Raw genomic sequence first — 18,455 nt, 5'->3', positions numbered from 1 at the left:
GCCATCATAAAAAAGTCTACAAATATAAATGCTGGAGAGGGTGTGGAGAAAAGGGAATCTCCAAGATTGTTGGTGGGAATGTAAATTGGTGCAGCCACTATGGAGAACAGGATGGAGGTTCCTTAAAAAACTAAAACTAGAATTACCATGTGACCCAGCAATCCCACTCCTGGGCATATACCCAGAGAAAACTGTTTCAAAAAGATACATGCACCCCAGTGTTCATAGCAGCACTATTTACAATAGCCAAGATATGGAAGCAGTCTAAATGTTCATTGATCAATGAATGGATAAAGATTTTGTGTACATATACACAATGGAGTATTACTCAGCCATAAAAAAGAATGAAATAATGCCATTTGCAGCAACATGGATGGATCCAGAGATTATCATACTAAGTGAAGTAAGTCAGACAGAGACAAATATATGATATCACTTATATGTAGAATCTAAAAAAAGGATGCAGATGAACTTAATTTACAAAACAGAAAGAGACTCACAGACATAGAAAACAAACTTATGGCTACCAAAGGGTGGGGGAAAGGGGATAAATTAGGAGTTTGAGATTAGCAGACACATACTATAATATATAAAATAAACAACAAGGTCATACTGTATATTACAGGAAACTATATTCAGTACCTTGTAATAAATTACAATGGAAAAAATCTGAAAAAGAATATATATGTATAACTGAATCACTTTGCTGTATATCAGAAGTTAACACAACCTTGTAAATCACCAATACTTCAATTAAAATAATAATATTCCATTGCATGCACACACCACATTTTGTTCATCCACTTACCTATTGATGGACCCTAAGCTGTTTCCACCTTTTGGTAATATTGTGAATAATGCTGATATGAACATTGACATGTAAGTATCTATTTGAATCCCTGTTTTTCAGTCTTTTGGGTGTATAATACTTAGGAGTGGAATCAGCTGGGTGACATGCTAATTCTGTGTTGAACTTTTTGAAGACCCACCAAATTGTTTCCCTCAGCAGCTGCACCATTTTACATTCCTACCAGCAGTGCCAGGAGTTCCCAGTTTCTACACATCCTAATCAGTATTTATTGTTTTTAAATACCTTCCTAATAGGTGTGATGTGATATCTCATTATGCTTTTGACTAGCATCTCCATGATGATTAGTGATTTGTAGTATCTTTTCATGTGCTATTGGCCATTTTTAATCCTTCCTCTTTAGCGGAATGATCTATTCAAGTCCTTGCCCATTTTTAAATTGGGTTGTCTTATTGTTGAGTTGTAGGAGTTCTTTATATAGCTGGATATTAATTCCTTAACCAATATATGATTTAAACTCTTGATAGTGTCCTTTGATGCACATTTATAATGAAGTCAGGTTTATTGATTTTTTCTTTTTATTTTCTATAATTTTGTTGTCATTTTTAAGAAAACCATTGCCAAATTCAAATTAATGAAGTTTTGCTACTATTTTTCTAAGAGTTTTACAGTTTTAGCTCTTGAATTAAGATATTTAGTCCAGTTAGTCCATTTTTAGTTTAGTTTTGTATATACTATAAGGTAAGCGTCCGGATGCATTCTTTTGCTTATGAATATCCAGCTTTCCCAGTACCACTTGTTGAAAGAACTGCTCTTTCCCCATGGATTGGCCTTAGCACGCGTGTTAAAATCATTTCACCATATATGTAAGGATTTATTTCTGGGTTCTCAATTCCGTTCATTATGTCTGTATATCTATCCTTATGCCAGTACCATACTGTTTTATTTATAGATTTATAGTAAGTTTTAACTTTGGGACATATTCTCCATCTTTGTTCAAGATTGTTTTGGCAGTTTGGGGTTCCTTGAAATTTCATATGAATTTTAGGATGTGTTTTCCCATTTGTGCAAGAAATGCCAGATGAGGTTTTGGTAGGGATTGTATGGAATCTGTTTGTTACTTTGGGTGTTATTGCCAACTTAACAATATTAAGTTTTCCAACCTGTGAACCCAGGATTTCTTTCTATTAACTTAAGTCTTTTTTTTTAATCACTCTTTTATAGTTATCTCGTTTTTCCTTGGTTAAATTTATTCCTAAATATCTTCTTCTTTTTGATGCTATGTAATGTCTAATAACAGGGTTTTTTTGTGGATTCTTTATGGTTTTTCTGCATATAAGATTATGTCACTCGCAAAGAGAAATAGTTGTACTTCTTCCTTTTCGGTTTCAGTACCTTTTATTTCTTTTCTGATTGCTCTAACAAGAACTTCAGTGATATGTCAAAGTGACAAAAGCCAGCATCCTTGTCTTGTTCTTTATCTTCAGGGAAAGCTTTCAGCCTTTTACCACTGACTATGTTTTTAGCTGTGGGTTTTTTATATATGGCCTTTTTCATATTGAGAATTCCCATCTCATCTTAGTTTATTGAGGGTTTTTATCACGAAAAGATGCTGAACTTTTTCAAATACTTTTTCTGCATCGAGATGATCATGTGATGTTCCCCCTTCATTTTGTAATGTAGTATATTACATTGCTTGATTTTCAAATGTTGAGTCACCCTTATATTCACAGGATAAATTCCACTTGGTCGTGGTATAGTCCTTTTAATATGCTGCTGATTCTGTTTTGATAGTATTTTTTGAGGATTTTTATGTCTGTATTAATAAAGAATATTAGCTTATAGTTTTCTTGTAGTATCTTTGTCTGGCTTTGTTTTTAGGGTAATTCTGGCCTCATAGAATGAGTTAGGAACCATTCTCTCCTCTTCAGTTTTTTTAAGAGTTTGAGAAGGATTGGTGTTAATTTTTCTTTGAATGAATCTGGACTGGGCTTTTCTTTTTTGTGAGTTTTTAAATTACTGATTCAGTCTCCTTATAGGTATTTTCAGATTTTCTGTTTCTTAAGTCAATTTTGCTAGTTTGTGTGTTTCTAGAGATTTGTTAACTTGGTTATTCATTTTGTTGATTTGTAGTTGTTCATAGTATTTGCTGATAATCCTTTTTATTTTTTTCTGGTTTAATTTTTTATTGAAGTATAGTTGACTTACAATGTGTAAATTTCTGGTATACAGCATAGTGATTCATTTATACATACATATTCTTTTTCATATTCTTCTTTTATAATTCTTTTTTATTTCCGTTAAGTGGGTACTAATGTCACCTCTTTCATTCCTCATTTTAGTGATTTGTCTTATTTTCTTTGCCAGTCTAGTAAAAAAATTCTGCCAGTTTTTTAGATTTTTTAAAAAATAACTGGGTCCCATTGGTTTTTCTTTTTTCCTATCTTCTATTTCATTTACTATTTCCTTCCTTTTGCTAGCTTTGGGTTTAGTTTGCTTTTCTTTTTCTAGTCAAGGTGTGTGGTTTCTTAAGGTGTACAGTTAGGATATTCATTGAGATTTAGTTTTTTTTTAATGTAGGGTGTTTTCAGTGATAAATTTTCCTTTTAGCATTACCAGTACTGAATCCTGTAAGTTGTGGTATGTTGGTTTTGTTTTACTTGTTTCGAGGTATTTTCTAATTTTCCTTGTGATTTCTTCTTTGACCCATTGGTTATTTAAAAGTATGTGGGTTATATGTATGTGGAGTTTTCCAGTTTTCCCTGTTTTCTGTTACTGACTTCTGATTTCATGCCATTCTGGTCAGAAAAGATACATTTTATAATTTCAGTCTTTTAAAATGTATTAAGACTTCTTTTGTGGCCTACCATATGGTGTATTCTGGAGAATATTCCATGTGCACTTGAGAAAAATTTGTATTCTGTTGTTAGTTGGGGTGTTCCATGTATGTCTGACATGTCTGATTTGTTTATAGTGTTGTTCAAATTTTCTATTTTCTTTGGTTTCCTTCTATTTTTTCTATCCATTATTGAAAGCATGGTATTGAAATATCTGATTATTATTGTAGAACTATGTATTTTTCCCTTCAGTTCTGTCAATTTTGTTGCACAGATTTTGGGGGCTCTGTTGTTAGGTTTGTATGTATTTACAATAGTCATATTTTCTTACTGGGTTGAACCTTTCATCCTTTCATCAGCAGAGTTCTGGGTCTCTTGCAATCTTTTTTTGTTTTTTTTTTAACTTTAAATCCAGTTTGTCTGATCATAAAATAGCCACCTGCTCCCTTTTGGTTACTATTTGCATGAAATATACTTTTTCCATTCTTTTACTTTCAAATATTTTGTTTTTATATCTAAAGTGAGTCTCATAGATAGAATATAGGTGGTTGTTTGGGGGTTTTTTTGTTTGTTTGTTTGTTTGTTTTACTTAATCCACTCTCCATATCTCTGCTTTTTAATTGGAGGATTTAATCTACTTTCATTTTAAAATAATCACTGATAAGGAAGGAATTACTTATGCCATACACTTTTCTATCTTACATGTATATTTTTTGTTATTTAATTCCTCCATTACTGCCTCTATTTTTTGTATTTACAATTGACTCTTGAAGAACACAGGTTGGAACTCTGTGGCTTCACTTATATGCAGATTTTTTTCAATAGTAAATACAGCAGTACTACAAGATCCACAGTTGGTGGAACTGCAGATACAACGGAACTTCATATATAAAAGAACGAGAGAGACAAGAATTCACTTTGTGTATTAAATAAATACACAATAACAAATGGAAAACAGCAAAAATGGCTTGAGATATGACTGTTTAGCTGAATGATTGGTTACTATGCACACTAGCCTCAAAGGACATGAAATTCAGTTATGTCACAGTAGAATTACATACAAATCCTAGATCTTCTATATAGCTTGCAAATAATAAAAATCATAGGACTGTATGCTATATATGCTATATGCTGGTTTGCTCATCATTGCTGGGCATTAATACACATCATATCATCTGAATGTTTATTAAATACCTATAGAATGAATCTTTATGTGCTTCATGAAACCATCAGACTTTCTCATATTAAGCAATATTTTCACTTTCACTGTTTTACTTTGAGATGTAATATTCCATTTGAATTGAATATTATTAGCAAGTTATTTTTATTACTCTCATTAGAGTTTTCTCTATATTTTACTCTTGTTGTATTTGGACAACAGAGCTTCCAAGTAATATATTTAATCCATTAGCAAAAGCAACTACAGTTAGTCTCTTTACCAAGTGAATATGTTTACCATTTAGGTGCCTATGGTTCATGCTTGAAGTTTTAATGACAAAGAATGAAAATAATAGCCATGCCTTTATGAAGAAGATGGCAGAGAACATCAAACTAACAAAAGATGCCCAGTCTCCAGATGAATCCAAGACAAATGAAGTAAGATATGTATTAGACCAATGGGTATTAAGATGTTAGAGGAAAAAATATGACCCTTGTCCCAATTATTTTTCCTGTTACATAATAAAATAGGTTATAGCATATTTATTAAAAGTTATAGTCAGTTTTTCATTTCATTAAAATTGAATTCTATTAATTCAAGAATGTGTATTATTCTGGAAAAGATACTAAAACATCTATAGAGCATGGGGATAAGAACTTGTAAAATTTATAACCATGCTATCTTATGACCTTTTAGTAAGAGTCACAGACAAGTAGATACTCTGTTTGTATGTTTCATTTAGTTTGGTTTGGTATTTTTAATGTGTTCTTGATATTCATATTAAATTAAGATGAAGGGTTTTTGTTGTTTACTAGGAGGAAATGCCAAACACAAATGCAGAATATTCATGGAATAAATAATAACCACATATTATTCTTTTGATTCCATTTTATACATTGGGTACTTGTGGCTGTTTTGCACTAATGAAACTTATGTATGATCTTTCTTTTTCCTCCCTAGAAACTTTATACAGTATGTGATGTGGCCCTGTGTGTTATAAATAGTAAAAGTGCTTTGTGCAATGCAGATTCACCAAAGGATCCAGTCCTTCCAATGAAATTTTTTACACAACCCGAAAAGGTAATTTTCATCCCCTCATTTTTTTACCTCACTAGACTGATTTAAATGTGTTACCATCAGCCCTAGTGGCACATATTGGACTGTCTTGACTACAGAGTTAAAAAAAATACCTCTACGAGTTTATCAAGAAATGAGAGATTGTCTTCCAAAGCCTGAAAAATATCATTCTCACTTACAGAGTAGAGAATACAAATCGAGCTTGGTGGTGGTGTTCCTATGTGAGCTTTTCCTTCTGGATATTTCTAGTATGTAAGAGGAATTTTCAGATTTCTTTGTTTTCATCTCATTTTATTAAAACACTGTTAGTATTTTTTCAGACAAGAAGTAAACAAAATGTTTGATACGGTGTAAATATATATACATCTATGTATGAAGTAAAATGTTAGAGTTAACCGAATTGGTCTTGGTCATTGATAGACCTGGATTCTGATCAACCACTTCCAACCTGAGGAACTTTACACAAGTTAACTCTCTCAACTCTCTAAGCTTCAATTTCTTCATCTCTAAACTGTAGGTGATGATAATAACTGAACAATTACTAATATATCTAGGTTTCTAAGACTTTGTCACATAGTAAGCATTTATTAATAAATAGTATTATTAATAATTAATACATAGTACATTTATTCTGCTATCAACAAATGAAGTTTTCCATGTTATTAAATTTTCCAGCTCACTAAAGCTCTTTAAGGTTTCCCAACTAATTTGGATTTAAAAACTTTTTTTAAAAGAATGTCTTTTATTTGTCTTCTGCTTTAAGGTGGTATTTTAAAGTTTAACTTTCCTGTGTTTTGTCTAAGAAACAAAATCCTAAATATTTTTAATTGGAAAAAATATGGCATTAAAAATTTTTTTCTACACATTATCAAACCTGAAGATATGTTTCAGAGTAATACTCCCCTTAGAGTATTTTACGGAGGAACACTGTGAGAAACGGAGCTTCCACTTGGGATGCCATACTTTGACAAAAATTTTAATCAGATTTTAGTTTTCAGAATTTACTGTGCCTGGTTTTTGATAGGAATTAAAGGATTACAAAGTTATTTGCCCTCTAATTGAATTTACTGGTCTTTATAAATATTCCTAAGTGAACCCCTGAGTTTAAATTTACTTTGTTGTTGACCTAGGGCTATTATTATTGGAATAGTACAAATAAATCTTTATGCAACAGTAATCCCATTATCAAGAATTAAAATTGCTGTTTGTCACTGTACATAATTCTCATTGTTTTTGTTTTGATACGAAGTTTAGAGTGTTTTTAGCCTCTTAGTGTAATAACTTAGGTTTTCCCTATTTTCAGTAAGCAGATTTCCTCATTTCCTTTTCTAACGTGTTGCTTTTAATCTGGTGTAAATTAAAACAGTAGAAAACTAGGCATATTAAGATAATGAGCTAAGTGAGGCTATAGAGTATCTTCATGAGTAAAATGAATGAATTTTGGTGCCCAGGATTTGTAACGTTTATTTTAGCTGCATAAATGTCTTTGTGGGGAAACATAAGAAAGGAAAAAAGATAGAGCTTTGCCCAGAAAACATTCCAAAAATGTGATTTCTTTTAGGCACATTTAAGCCCTTCGTTCTTTTCTGTGACACTACTGTGAAGGTAAACAGTAAAAGAAAAACTAATTTTTAAGTGAGATTACTTAAAAATTAATGAACTTCCTAATTGCAGTAAGTCATTTTGCTTTTGTGACACCACGAGGGTTTAGTTGTGTGCTATTCCCAGGGCATTTTTATAATAGAATAGAAGAGGAGATAGTTCACTGAATAAACTGTAGATTGTCTGTCCTGAACCATAGGAAAAAATAGAATTGTTTCATTTAAAATGTGGTTTAAGTAACTTATCTTTGACATCTGCCTAAGTCTTATGTGCTATTTTTTTTTTAATTTTAAAACTAGACTCATTGTATGGTTCTTAATTGTGCTATGATTATTTGGTGATTTGATATGTTTTTCAGCACAAATGAAATTGTTATTGTAAGGCACAATGCCTGAAAACTTAAATGGACAGTAAAAGTACGTGTATGCATGTTCACTTTTTTTTTTTTTTTTTTTTTTTGGGGGGACAGGACTTTTGTAATGACAAGAGTTACATTTCAGAAGAGACAAGAGTACTTCTGTTAACAGGAAAGGTATTATGTACTAAATAATTTGGGGGTCTTTATCTCATGTGCATATTACTTCTGCTAGTCTTAGAAATAACATTTAAATGTTCCCCACATTTTATAGTTCCTGATTTTCAGGGATCATGTTGTGGATTGTAGCATTTGTTCTCAGGCTTTTTTCTGTCATGAACCACTTTTGAATTATGAACATGTGTTCTCGTCAGTACTGACAGGCTTCAAGTTATTTAGAATCCACAAAACAGATTTCCCTGAAGAATGATACAATAAATTTAGATATGGAAGCTAAAGAAATCATTTTCAAGTATTAATGAATTAGATCATTTATATTCTGAAAGGTAATATGACACCTAAAAGAGCAAAAGGAAGTTTAATTTTTGATAAACAGTATCTAAACTATTACTGTATATATTCAGTAGTTTATCTCTAAGATATTATGTCGTATCTATTATATATTTCACTGTGTTTTAGGGGTGCTTTTATTTTGATTGAGCAATAAGGAATAATTAAATATTGCTTAATTATTATTAAATAGAGGTAATGCCTATACTTGTAATTATGTTCAGATGAACAGTTTTACAGAATTACCATTTGTAATAAATTTAGGGTTCAGTTTTCCAAATTAACAATTCCTGGGCTTAAGCAAAATAATATCTCACATGTGTCCAAATTTATATGTATTCCTTAGTAAAGTATAAAATAACATGCATATGTGTAATTTTTAGCCAAAACCTGCTGGAGTACTAGGTGCAGTGAACAAGCCTTTATCAGCAACGGGAAGGAAACCATATGTTAGAAGCACTGGAGCTGAGAGTGGAAGCAATATCAATGTAAATTCAGAGCTGAACCCTTCAACCGGAAATCGATCAAGGCAATTTTTTTCTCCAGTTGTTTTTATTAGTATCACTCACTACTTGGTTCATCTTTCAGCTTTTTTCCTTAAAGCACTATATCAGAAAAATACTTTTAGAAATGTCTTGGTACAAAATAATAGTGTGAATTTTAGTATAATAAATGATGGAAATTGATAGTGTAATATAGACATTGTGTAGCATTCTAAGTGCAGAAAAGTTAAATGGAAAAAATGGAAGAATTTGTAATACAACTATTTTGGAAATCTGGGCATGTGGAAATTTAATATTTAGGAAAACTGAAATTGAATTTATGTTTTTTAATTTTTAATTTTTAACTCAAGAAAATTGGTATAGCATGAATTAAGATAACATTGTTAATAACATTTTCTTTTCCACTTAATAAAAAGATTCTGTCAAGTGTTTACTATCTTAGCTACTGCATAAGAATTTCCACATGACCCTACTCTTATCACCACTAAATATTGAGGCTTTTAAAGATTTTATTGTAACTCATGAAATTTTAAAACTATATTCAACTGGTGGTATTCTGAACACATTTTTATTCGTAGAATCCCCAATATGAAAAAAGTAACGGACTATCTGTGGTTTACAGAGATGGTAGGGCCTCTTCCTGCAGCCCCTCCTCTGTGGAGCACTAAGAACATAGACTGGAGACTACTGTCCTCTCATCTGTCATATTTTTGTTTTAGGGTTTCCTACCGTCAACAGAGAGAATAGTTGTGTTGTTTTCTTGACAACTAATCTTTCTCTCCAGGGGTTTTAGGCAGTCATTTCTGTCTGACATTAGTAAGGTTAAATGGAAATCCACAGCATGATACAAGAGAGCAACAGTCTGTAACCACAGGTCTGAATCTTGCTGACGTTACCTCACTTGGTCAGGCTTCTAACGCAGCCTGAGCCTCTTGATTCTTTATTGGTTTAGCAAAAGAGTAAACTTCCTATTCGTGTGGTAAAATAAGGAAGCTTTGGTTTATTTCTCTTCAACAGGGAACAGAGTTCAGAGGCAGCAGAAACTGGAGTTAGTGAAAATGAAGAGAATCCTGTGAGAATTATTTCTGTCACACCTGTAAAGAATATTGACCCAGTAAAGACTAAGGTAAATTTTAAAATTTAACACGTGGCCTTCTTCCATGGAGATTCTTACTGCTATTTTATGATAGGAGTGAGAAACCCACCATTGAAGGGTAATAATATATCCTGCATAATATACATGTGCATATACCACCCTCTGCTATACTTACTGGCTTCCACTCTCCAAAAAATGATTCTTTATCCACTGTCTTCATTTACCAGCATTTATGTGGTCACCTGTAATGGTATCCTTCTCCCACACTACTTCTCTCGGGTCTTTGAAAGAACAGGAACTGAAGGTTTTTGAGATCTTGTTTTCAAAACTTTATTGACTCCTGCCGGGGATCAATATTCTGTTTCTATTGTATTTTTTAAAGTTAAACTAATGAGTTAATTTTTTAAATACATTTAAGTTTTTATTTAACAGCTGCATTCTTTGATGTTGGACCTTTTAACTGCACCCAATATTCTTAACAATTTTGGGGCAGGAGAGAATGGAGTCTAACACTGATAGGAGGAATAGCATAAGATACTGTTAGTTGTTTTCCCACAGAATCATATTCTTGACAACATACTTAGCTTTTCATTATCCACCATATATCTATAGTATTTATCAGTGTTTTATTGAATTGCCCTCCAAAATCATAAAACATAGGACTATACAGTTATTCCACAGTAGCTGAACTTTTCCTATCCAAACTCATTATCTGAACTCAAATTGAATAGATACGGATACATTTTTAGGTCACTCTCTCACCATCCGAACTCTTGCTGCTTGCTATCTGGACATCAGTATGTTAGTAGATTCAGGTAACAGGGAACCTCTCACTGTCAAAACTCTTAGAATTCAGAAACCAATAGATTTGAATATTGTGGGGTTCTTATATAGAATTAAACATTCAGCCTAAACAAACTTACATGCAGAAATGCATATTGCCACAGTCATTTAGTTAAACATACTTAAAATATGTATTAAGAGGTGGTGCAAGGATGCAAATATTTATCTAGTAGAAACAGCTATCTATAGCCTTTCCAACCTTTGCTGTAAAATTCTATATACGATAAATTGGACATGTACGTTCTAATTTCTGAGCACTAAAATGTTACTTTGACTAATCTGTAATATTTTATTGTTCCAAACCTTTATTTTAACTTGATCATACCTGCAAAGAATCTTTTAAAGGGTCTGCTGTAGCCTGAAGAGACTGGGGTTGTGTTTTGGCAAAAGTCTGATAGTCTTCTCAGTCAGGTCTCCCATAACATGATATGGTCATTTCTTTCCAGGATCTCATCCTCAGTCTTGCAGGTTCAAAAAAACAATCTTACTAGTATACTAAAAGAAGATAAACATACAAGGGAGTGTTTCTTGCTAACTAATTTCTCAAAGAGATTGATACATAAACTTATACATAAATTCATTAGTTATGTATATAAATATTATCCAACAAACTGGATATGCATGTTCATGAATTGGAACATTTTCTGTTATTTACTCTGTGAGGGAAATCAGATTGTAGTATGAAGGATGAATAAGGGAGGTGGTTAAAAGAAGAAACAAGACATGCACATTCCTTGAATGCGGGCAAGCACTACCACCAATGTTGTCCTTTAATAGTCTTTTTCTTCGCACATGTAGCTGGCAACCGATTTCCTCTTCGTTTGGCTTTTGCATCTTTATACATGAGCACACGTACATAATATTCATAAATGTTAAATATGCTCACGTGCATGACTTATTTTTTTATTGAAGTATAGTCAGTTTATAATGTGTCAGTTTCTGGTATACAGCATAATGTTTCAGTCATACATATACATACATATATTCGTTTTCATATTCTTTTTCATTATAGGTTACCACAAGATATTGAATATAGTTCCCTTTGCTATACAAAGGAAACCTGTTGTTTGCATGACTTTTAATAGTCTTCTTTTCCCCTTTAAAACAGCCTAATCTGTTCAGTTTTTTCTCTACAAATACACATAAGTGCTTCCTTTCCTTCTCTTTTTTTGCCACTACAAAAAATGTTGCATTAAATATTCTTTATAAACACACATTTACTGGTGATTTTATTTCTAGGGGGTAGGTTCCCAGTAGTGGGATTGCTGGTCAATACATTACAGATTTTAGATATTTCCATATTGCTTTATTTTATTTTATTTTATTTTATTTTGAAAAAATCAGAACACTTGACTTTCCATCACCAGGGTAATTTTTTCTCTACATACCCACTAATAACAGGTTTTACAGTTCTTTCGATTTTTTTTCAGTTTTAACTGTCAAAACGAATGCCCTGTTGTTGTTCTAATTTGAATTTCTCTGACTATCAGTATTTTGCTTGATCATTTGGATGTGCTCTTCTCTGAATTGCCTGTTCATATTTGCTCAATTTTAAATTATCTTTTTCTTGTCTAATTCAACTTCTGATGCTGTGTAGAAGTTATACATGCTTGTTAACATTCTTGCTCCCTTCCAATCCAGTCACAATATACCAGCCAGATTGATCTTTTTAAAGTATAATTTGGATTATGTTTGTCTTCTCCTTAAAGTCCTGCAGTCACTTTTATTAGCACTTAGAATTAAATCAGATTTCTTAAATTTTCCATGAGGCACATCATCTGGCCCATGCTTGCATCTCCTACTTTATACCACTCTCCCATCACTCCTTATGATTCCAGTTCCTTAATCCTTCCAAGCTCTTTCCTTCTTCAGGTACTTTATGCTGCCTCTTGCCTCTGTCTAGAATACTTTACTTTTCATGTGATAAGTCCTGCTTTGATACTGTTTGAACTAATATTACCCAAAAGAACCAGTGAGAAATTGATGCTTCCTCTAATTTTTTTCTGAATGACCTTTTCCTTGATCTCTTAGCTCTTGGGATAATCTGTACTTAAATGTTTGTTTACTTTTTTAAAAATTAGTCATCTACCATACTAATCTACTTAAGGACAGAAACAGTATCAGTTTTGTTCCCCAATCTGTGCCCAGTAGCCACTGCACCTAATAGGCATTCAGCTGGATGAATGGTTACTGCTTCAGGTTTAACCACACTTGTTTTTATTGATCCATCTTATTTTGCCCAGGAATCACCATCTTTCTCCAGGCTGACTTTGCATATCTCTTCTCTGTGTATTGTTTTACAGTTTAATTCTTGTGGACCACCTCACTCTTGTTCCTTCATGCTTTATTCATTCTCTTAAAATGAGGATTAACATTAAAGTAAACCCTAACATGAAACATTGATTTGTGGATTTTCTAACTTAAATTACTACTTTTATGAGTTTTCATTTAAGTAAATTTTCTTGAAACATAAAAGATGTGTTTCTCTGATTATTTTGAAAACATTTTTAGGGGGAAATGCAAATGGATTAATTAATTGAAAAGATATGGTTTGATTTTTTGGGTGATTGCTTTCCTTTGTTTCCCTTTAATCAATTAGCACTATAACTGATTCCTAAATATCATTCATGTAAAGGTCACTTTCATTCTGAAAACTATTCCTCTCCTAATGTCCATTATGTCTTATATGTTAAAATGGGATTTTATTACTTTAAACATTTTAGATGACTTAATATATAATATATATGCCAAACCAGAAGAGAAAAGAAGAGAATGTTCAGAAAAAAGTAGAAGGTTAATGATTGATGCAGTAAGAGACAAAAGTTAGAAGGAAGGAGTGGAGTGACATATTGAAGAACTTTATGTCACAGAATTAGAAAGACTATTATATTTAGATGCATCATAGTGAAAGAAAATAATACTGAATTATGAAAGCATGCTCCCTTCTTTTGAAAGTGATACATTTAGAGCATACAATCAATAAAAAGGACTTTTTCATTTAAAATCGGTGTGGTAGCAAAACCAAGTAGGTTTTCTCTTACAGATACTGCTTGTGCATTTTAATAAGCAAGTACTATGGTAGGTACCACGTTCAGTTCCTACACTAGAACATTCCTCGTGGGATGTAAGCAGTTAACTAGAAGCCCTGGAATTCCAACTCCTTTAAAATACTTCAGAATACTTCCTTCTAGTACACATCATTGATATTTAAGGAATTTATGTTCATAGAATTATTTTGTGCTCTTTTAGGAGATTAATTCTGATCAGGTTGCCCAGGGCAACATCAGCAGTGACCGAGGAAAGAAAAGAACAGTAACAGCAGCTGGTGCAGAGAATATCCAACAAAAACCAGATGAGAAAGTAGATGAATCAGGACCACCTGCCCCTTCAAAACCCAGGAGAGGACGTCGACCCAAGTCTGAATCTCAGGGCAATGCAACCAAAAATGATGATATAAATAAACCTCTTAGCAAGGGAAGAAAGAGAGCCGCAGTCAGTCAGGAAAGCCCTGGAGGTTTGGAAGCAGGTAATGCCAAAGCACCCAAACTGCAAGACATAGCCAAAAAGGCAGCACCAGCAGAGAGACAAATTGACTTACAAAGGTAATGTATGCCATTCTTTCTGAACTTTGAATTTAGACATTTTGTTTTATTCCTAGTATATGCCAGTCATCCCAAACACCTAGGCATTTGGAAGTGAAAACTGCCCTAGGTTTTCCTGAGTGAGTTATGATGGCATTTGTTTTTATCTCATAACCTTCAGGACAACAATTTGAAGAGAGATCTTTTTTCCTTTGGTTAATTTTTAATTAAGATACAGTATCTTGATATTTCTGTTTCTAAGCATGGATAATACTATCTTTGCTTGGTGTCCTTCACATAGTTACATGGGATTTACTTAATATAAAGAAAGGGCTACCTTTTGGCTACAAAGGTCCTAGAATGGAAAAGATAGAAGTCATGACAAGTGAACAAGTATATCCTGTTCTTTAACTCTTCTTGTTACTGTTCATTTTAATATAAGTCTACAGCTTACCTCTCCCCCAGCCTCACCAGTGAAACGGCCTCGAGCTGCTCATCTTCATCGTGTTTGAGATGGGATTTCAGGCTTTCCGTACTGTAACAGTGATGCTCCAATTGGAGGGCTAGAAATTGCCTCCTTTCATACTTGGCCTACAGTTAGAAGTTAGCCCTACCCTCCTTCTTTTTCCTTGTATACATATACCTAATTCGTCTTCCCCCAAATTAGATTGTAAGTATCTAAGTTCCTCCTAGGAAATAGCCAGCTCTGATCATGTTAGGATACCCCACCATCCTGCTTCAGTATTTTTATAAAATACAGTGTTGCTAAGGCATACATGTTTGCAACTACATTTTTAAAAATTACTATTTATGATCCTGAAGTTCGGGGCTATTAAATTTTCTTATATTTTAAGTGTCTCTGAGTACCTTATACAACATCTCATGGCAGCTGATCCAGGACCAAACCTGACTAAGTAATGGGTGTTTCTTCTACTTACTTATTTCTAGTTTTATGGACTAAAAGTGTAGTAAGAAAAGTCAGTATTGGGGACAAATTTACTATTTTTCTCCGCAAATCTGGACCTTTGAGCTGGAACAACATATTGAACCTTGGCCTCCTTTTCTTCATCAGTAAGACAGTATGGTAATACCTTTCTCAAAGGATTGTTCTAAAAATTAAATGGATCATTAAAGATAAAGCACTTAACAAAGTGCCTTGCACAGAATAAATTCTCAGTAATTAGTTTAACTATTGTTTTGCATTTTAGTTGCTTTACCCCTTAAATATACTTTTAGTTATTCAGAAGCTGAACAGTTTCATGGGAGATTGCCAGAATTCCCTAAAAGGTTTCTAGAATTCTAGCCATTCCTCACCCACACAGAATAGATCATCACACCCAGGCCACCTGACCTTACTTCTCATGAACTGTCCTTTTGCCATCTAACCGAAATATCCAGGTACTTACTTGGATCCTGAAAAACATTTTCAGTGAGTAACCAGACCTTGTCTCTGAAATTGTGTGTTGTAACACTCACTGTTCTCCTTTTAGTTACACAATATGCCCCAACAGCATTAAACCAACTAGGAGAAATGGCTTACATGCCAGAGCCTGGTTTTGATTAAAAATGGCTTTGGGCCTTCTTAAAAGATACCTTATAAGTCTTAAGTATGCCAGTTAGTAGATAAGTAGGTAGTGTATTATCCAAAATACAGAATTCTGTGATGATTTTATATACTCAGTGAAGTTAGATTGTTAAATTAGGTGTTCATGACAACATTTTGCATACATACTTCAGAAACTTCTGATTAAATTATTGACTACTAATTAATGGCTAACAAAACATAGAAGTATAGTCTGAAATTTTCTCTCAGGTTTCCTTTTGTCTTTTCCATGTTTCCTTGGATCTAATATACAACTGCCTTTAAATTCTACCATTCTAACTTAGGCCTGAAATCCTGATGAACTTATTCAGCAAAACTTCATTTACCCCAGAAAGTCGGTATTGCTCATGATATCCTCTTTTTTGAATTGAATTTGAATTTTATAGGCACATCAGTATTGCTCTTTGTGATTCTCATTTGTTCTTCTAACAAATACCAGTTAGAGTGCCAGCACCGTGCTGGGTGTTAGCAGTACAAAAGTATCCAAAACAGACAGGTTCTTGCCCTCAAAGAGTACACTTCCCCAGCTTGTCAGTTCCAGAAGAAAGCAGAAAATATTCACTTTAGGTCTGTTGATACAGTAAAAGTATACTTTTTTTTAAATTATAACATAAAACAATGAAATTCTGACACATGCTACAGTATAAGTGGACCTTAAGGACATTGTGCTAAGTGAAATAATCCAGACCCAAAGGACAAATACTGTATGATTCCTCTTATATGAGTTACCAGAGCAGTCAAATTAAATTCAAAGAGACAGAACAAGGTGGTTGCCAGGAACAGGAGGAAGAGGGAATAGGTGTTACTGTTTAATAGGTATAGAGTTTCAGTTTGGGAAGATGAAAATATTCTAAAGATGAGTGGCAGTGATTGTACAACAGTGCGAATGTAATTAATGCCACTGAACTGTGTACTTAAAAGTGATTAAAATGGTGGAGGAGGGTGTAGCTCAGGTGGTAGAGCGCATGCTTAGCATGCACAAAAGGTCCTGGGTTCAATCCCCAGTACCTCCTCTAAAAATAAGTAAATAATTAAACCTAATTACCTCCCCACCAAAAAAAAAAAAGATTTTTAAAAAGTGATTAAAATGGTAAACTGTATGTTACATAGACTTTATTTCCTTAAGAAATTGCTACATAAGAATAATAATAGCTAGCACTAATATAGTGCTTATTAGGAGCCAGAGCTATTTTAAGCTTTTTATTAACCTATTAAATGCTTAAAACATCTTTCCATGAGTAAGTACTATCATCATCCCTAGTTTATAAAGGAGGAATTACAGGAATAGAGGGTCCATGTAGCTTTTGGTTCTTTTGCTTATGTAAATAGTGGAGGCAGGATTAAAACCAGGCATCATCACTCTGGAGTCTGTAACCAAAATACTATATTGTACTTTTAAGGTGAAATTCAGCCTTAATTCTAAAGGTACTATATCTGCACTCAAAACTAGTTTAACAGGATACTTTGAAAATACTTACTTGCATGTTTTACATAGCTGGTGTAGTTTATATATGTGATAGTTTCCATAAAGTAGGACATATTTGCATAATTTTTATAATTATTACATAAGAAGCTAGTTTATTTTAAGTGATCATAGGTTGAACAAAACAGAACAACTGTAGTCATATTTTTAACCTATTTCAGAGTTCATGCAAACAGAAGCCCCTGCATTTTAGCTTCAGAGAGGGAAAAACAGTGAGATCAGATGTTCTTGAATGTGGCCAGCTTAAATGAAGCACCTAATGCTAAGAATACTGTCAGACTGGTGAAAATTAGGTAGAATAATACATGGGATATTTGGCATGGTGCTTAGCATATATGTTAGTAGAAATAATAATGATAATAGGGAAAGGTTGCTGAATGTCTGTTTGCGGTGCCAACAATCATTATGTAGCAAGTACAACCTATGTAAGCGATAAGGAGGTTAGACCTGAAAAGATTACTTTCTCAGGCCACCTGACTGGTGCCACACAGAGCAGGGCTTTGAATCCAGGCGAGTCCCTTATTAACTGCCTCACTGTACTGCTAACAGTGGCAGCTGCACTTACGTTTCTCCTCTACACTATGAACATTCAGAACATTATTACTTACTTGTTTTCCTCTTAATGTGTAAAAGGAGATTTTACCGTGTGTAGTAACCACCAAGCAATGAAATAGACACACTAATAGAAATTCCTTGTTTGTGACTCAGCTGTTTTAACTGTCCTTCAACTTGAGAAATGTTGAATGGTCAAAATCCTGAAGGTGCCAGCTTTATTATTATTTCATGAGAAACTTCTAGCTTTCACCTTCTTACAAGATTCTAAACATACTTCTCAGTGGGGAGAGCATGGCTCAAGTGGTAGAGCGCATGCTCAGCATGCATGAAGTCTGGGTTCAATCCCCAGCACCTCCATTGAAGAAAAAATAATCTAATTACCTTCCCACACACACAATAAATAAATAAATAAACATACTTCTCATTAACAGGTATTACCTGTG

The 18,455-nt window shown here is 33.3% G+C and overlaps 1 protein-coding gene across 2 annotated transcripts in view; it reads left to right on the top strand.

Moving 5' to 3' along the window:
- The window catches only part of PDS5A (PDS5 cohesin associated factor A), a 116,786-nt gene that overhangs the window by 93,026 nt on the left and 5,305 nt on the right, over positions 1–18,455 (top strand). The window contains exons 26-31 of one of the 2 annotated variants that reach the window (XM_006188970.3): positions 5,109–5,241; positions 5,765–5,884; positions 7,953–8,015; positions 8,732–8,877; positions 9,869–9,977; positions 14,040–14,392. In XM_006188970.3, the coding sequence (XP_006189032.3) occupies positions 5,109–5,241; positions 5,765–5,884; positions 7,953–8,015; positions 8,732–8,877; positions 9,869–9,977; positions 14,040–14,392 (924 nt within the window). Of the gene's footprint in view, positions 1–5,108; positions 5,242–5,764; positions 5,885–7,943; positions 8,016–8,731; positions 8,878–9,868; positions 9,978–14,039; positions 14,393–18,455 lie in introns of both variants that reach the window. The other variant, XM_032496239.1, reaches the window with a different exon arrangement.

The sequence above is a fragment of the Camelus ferus genome, chromosome 2 (assembly GCF_009834535.1).
Source record: "Camelus ferus isolate YT-003-E chromosome 2, BCGSAC_Cfer_1.0, whole genome shotgun sequence".
In the NCBI taxonomy this organism is placed as follows: domain Eukaryota; kingdom Metazoa; phylum Chordata; class Mammalia; order Artiodactyla; family Camelidae; genus Camelus; species Camelus ferus.
This window is presented reverse-complemented; position numbering and strand designations above follow the sequence as displayed.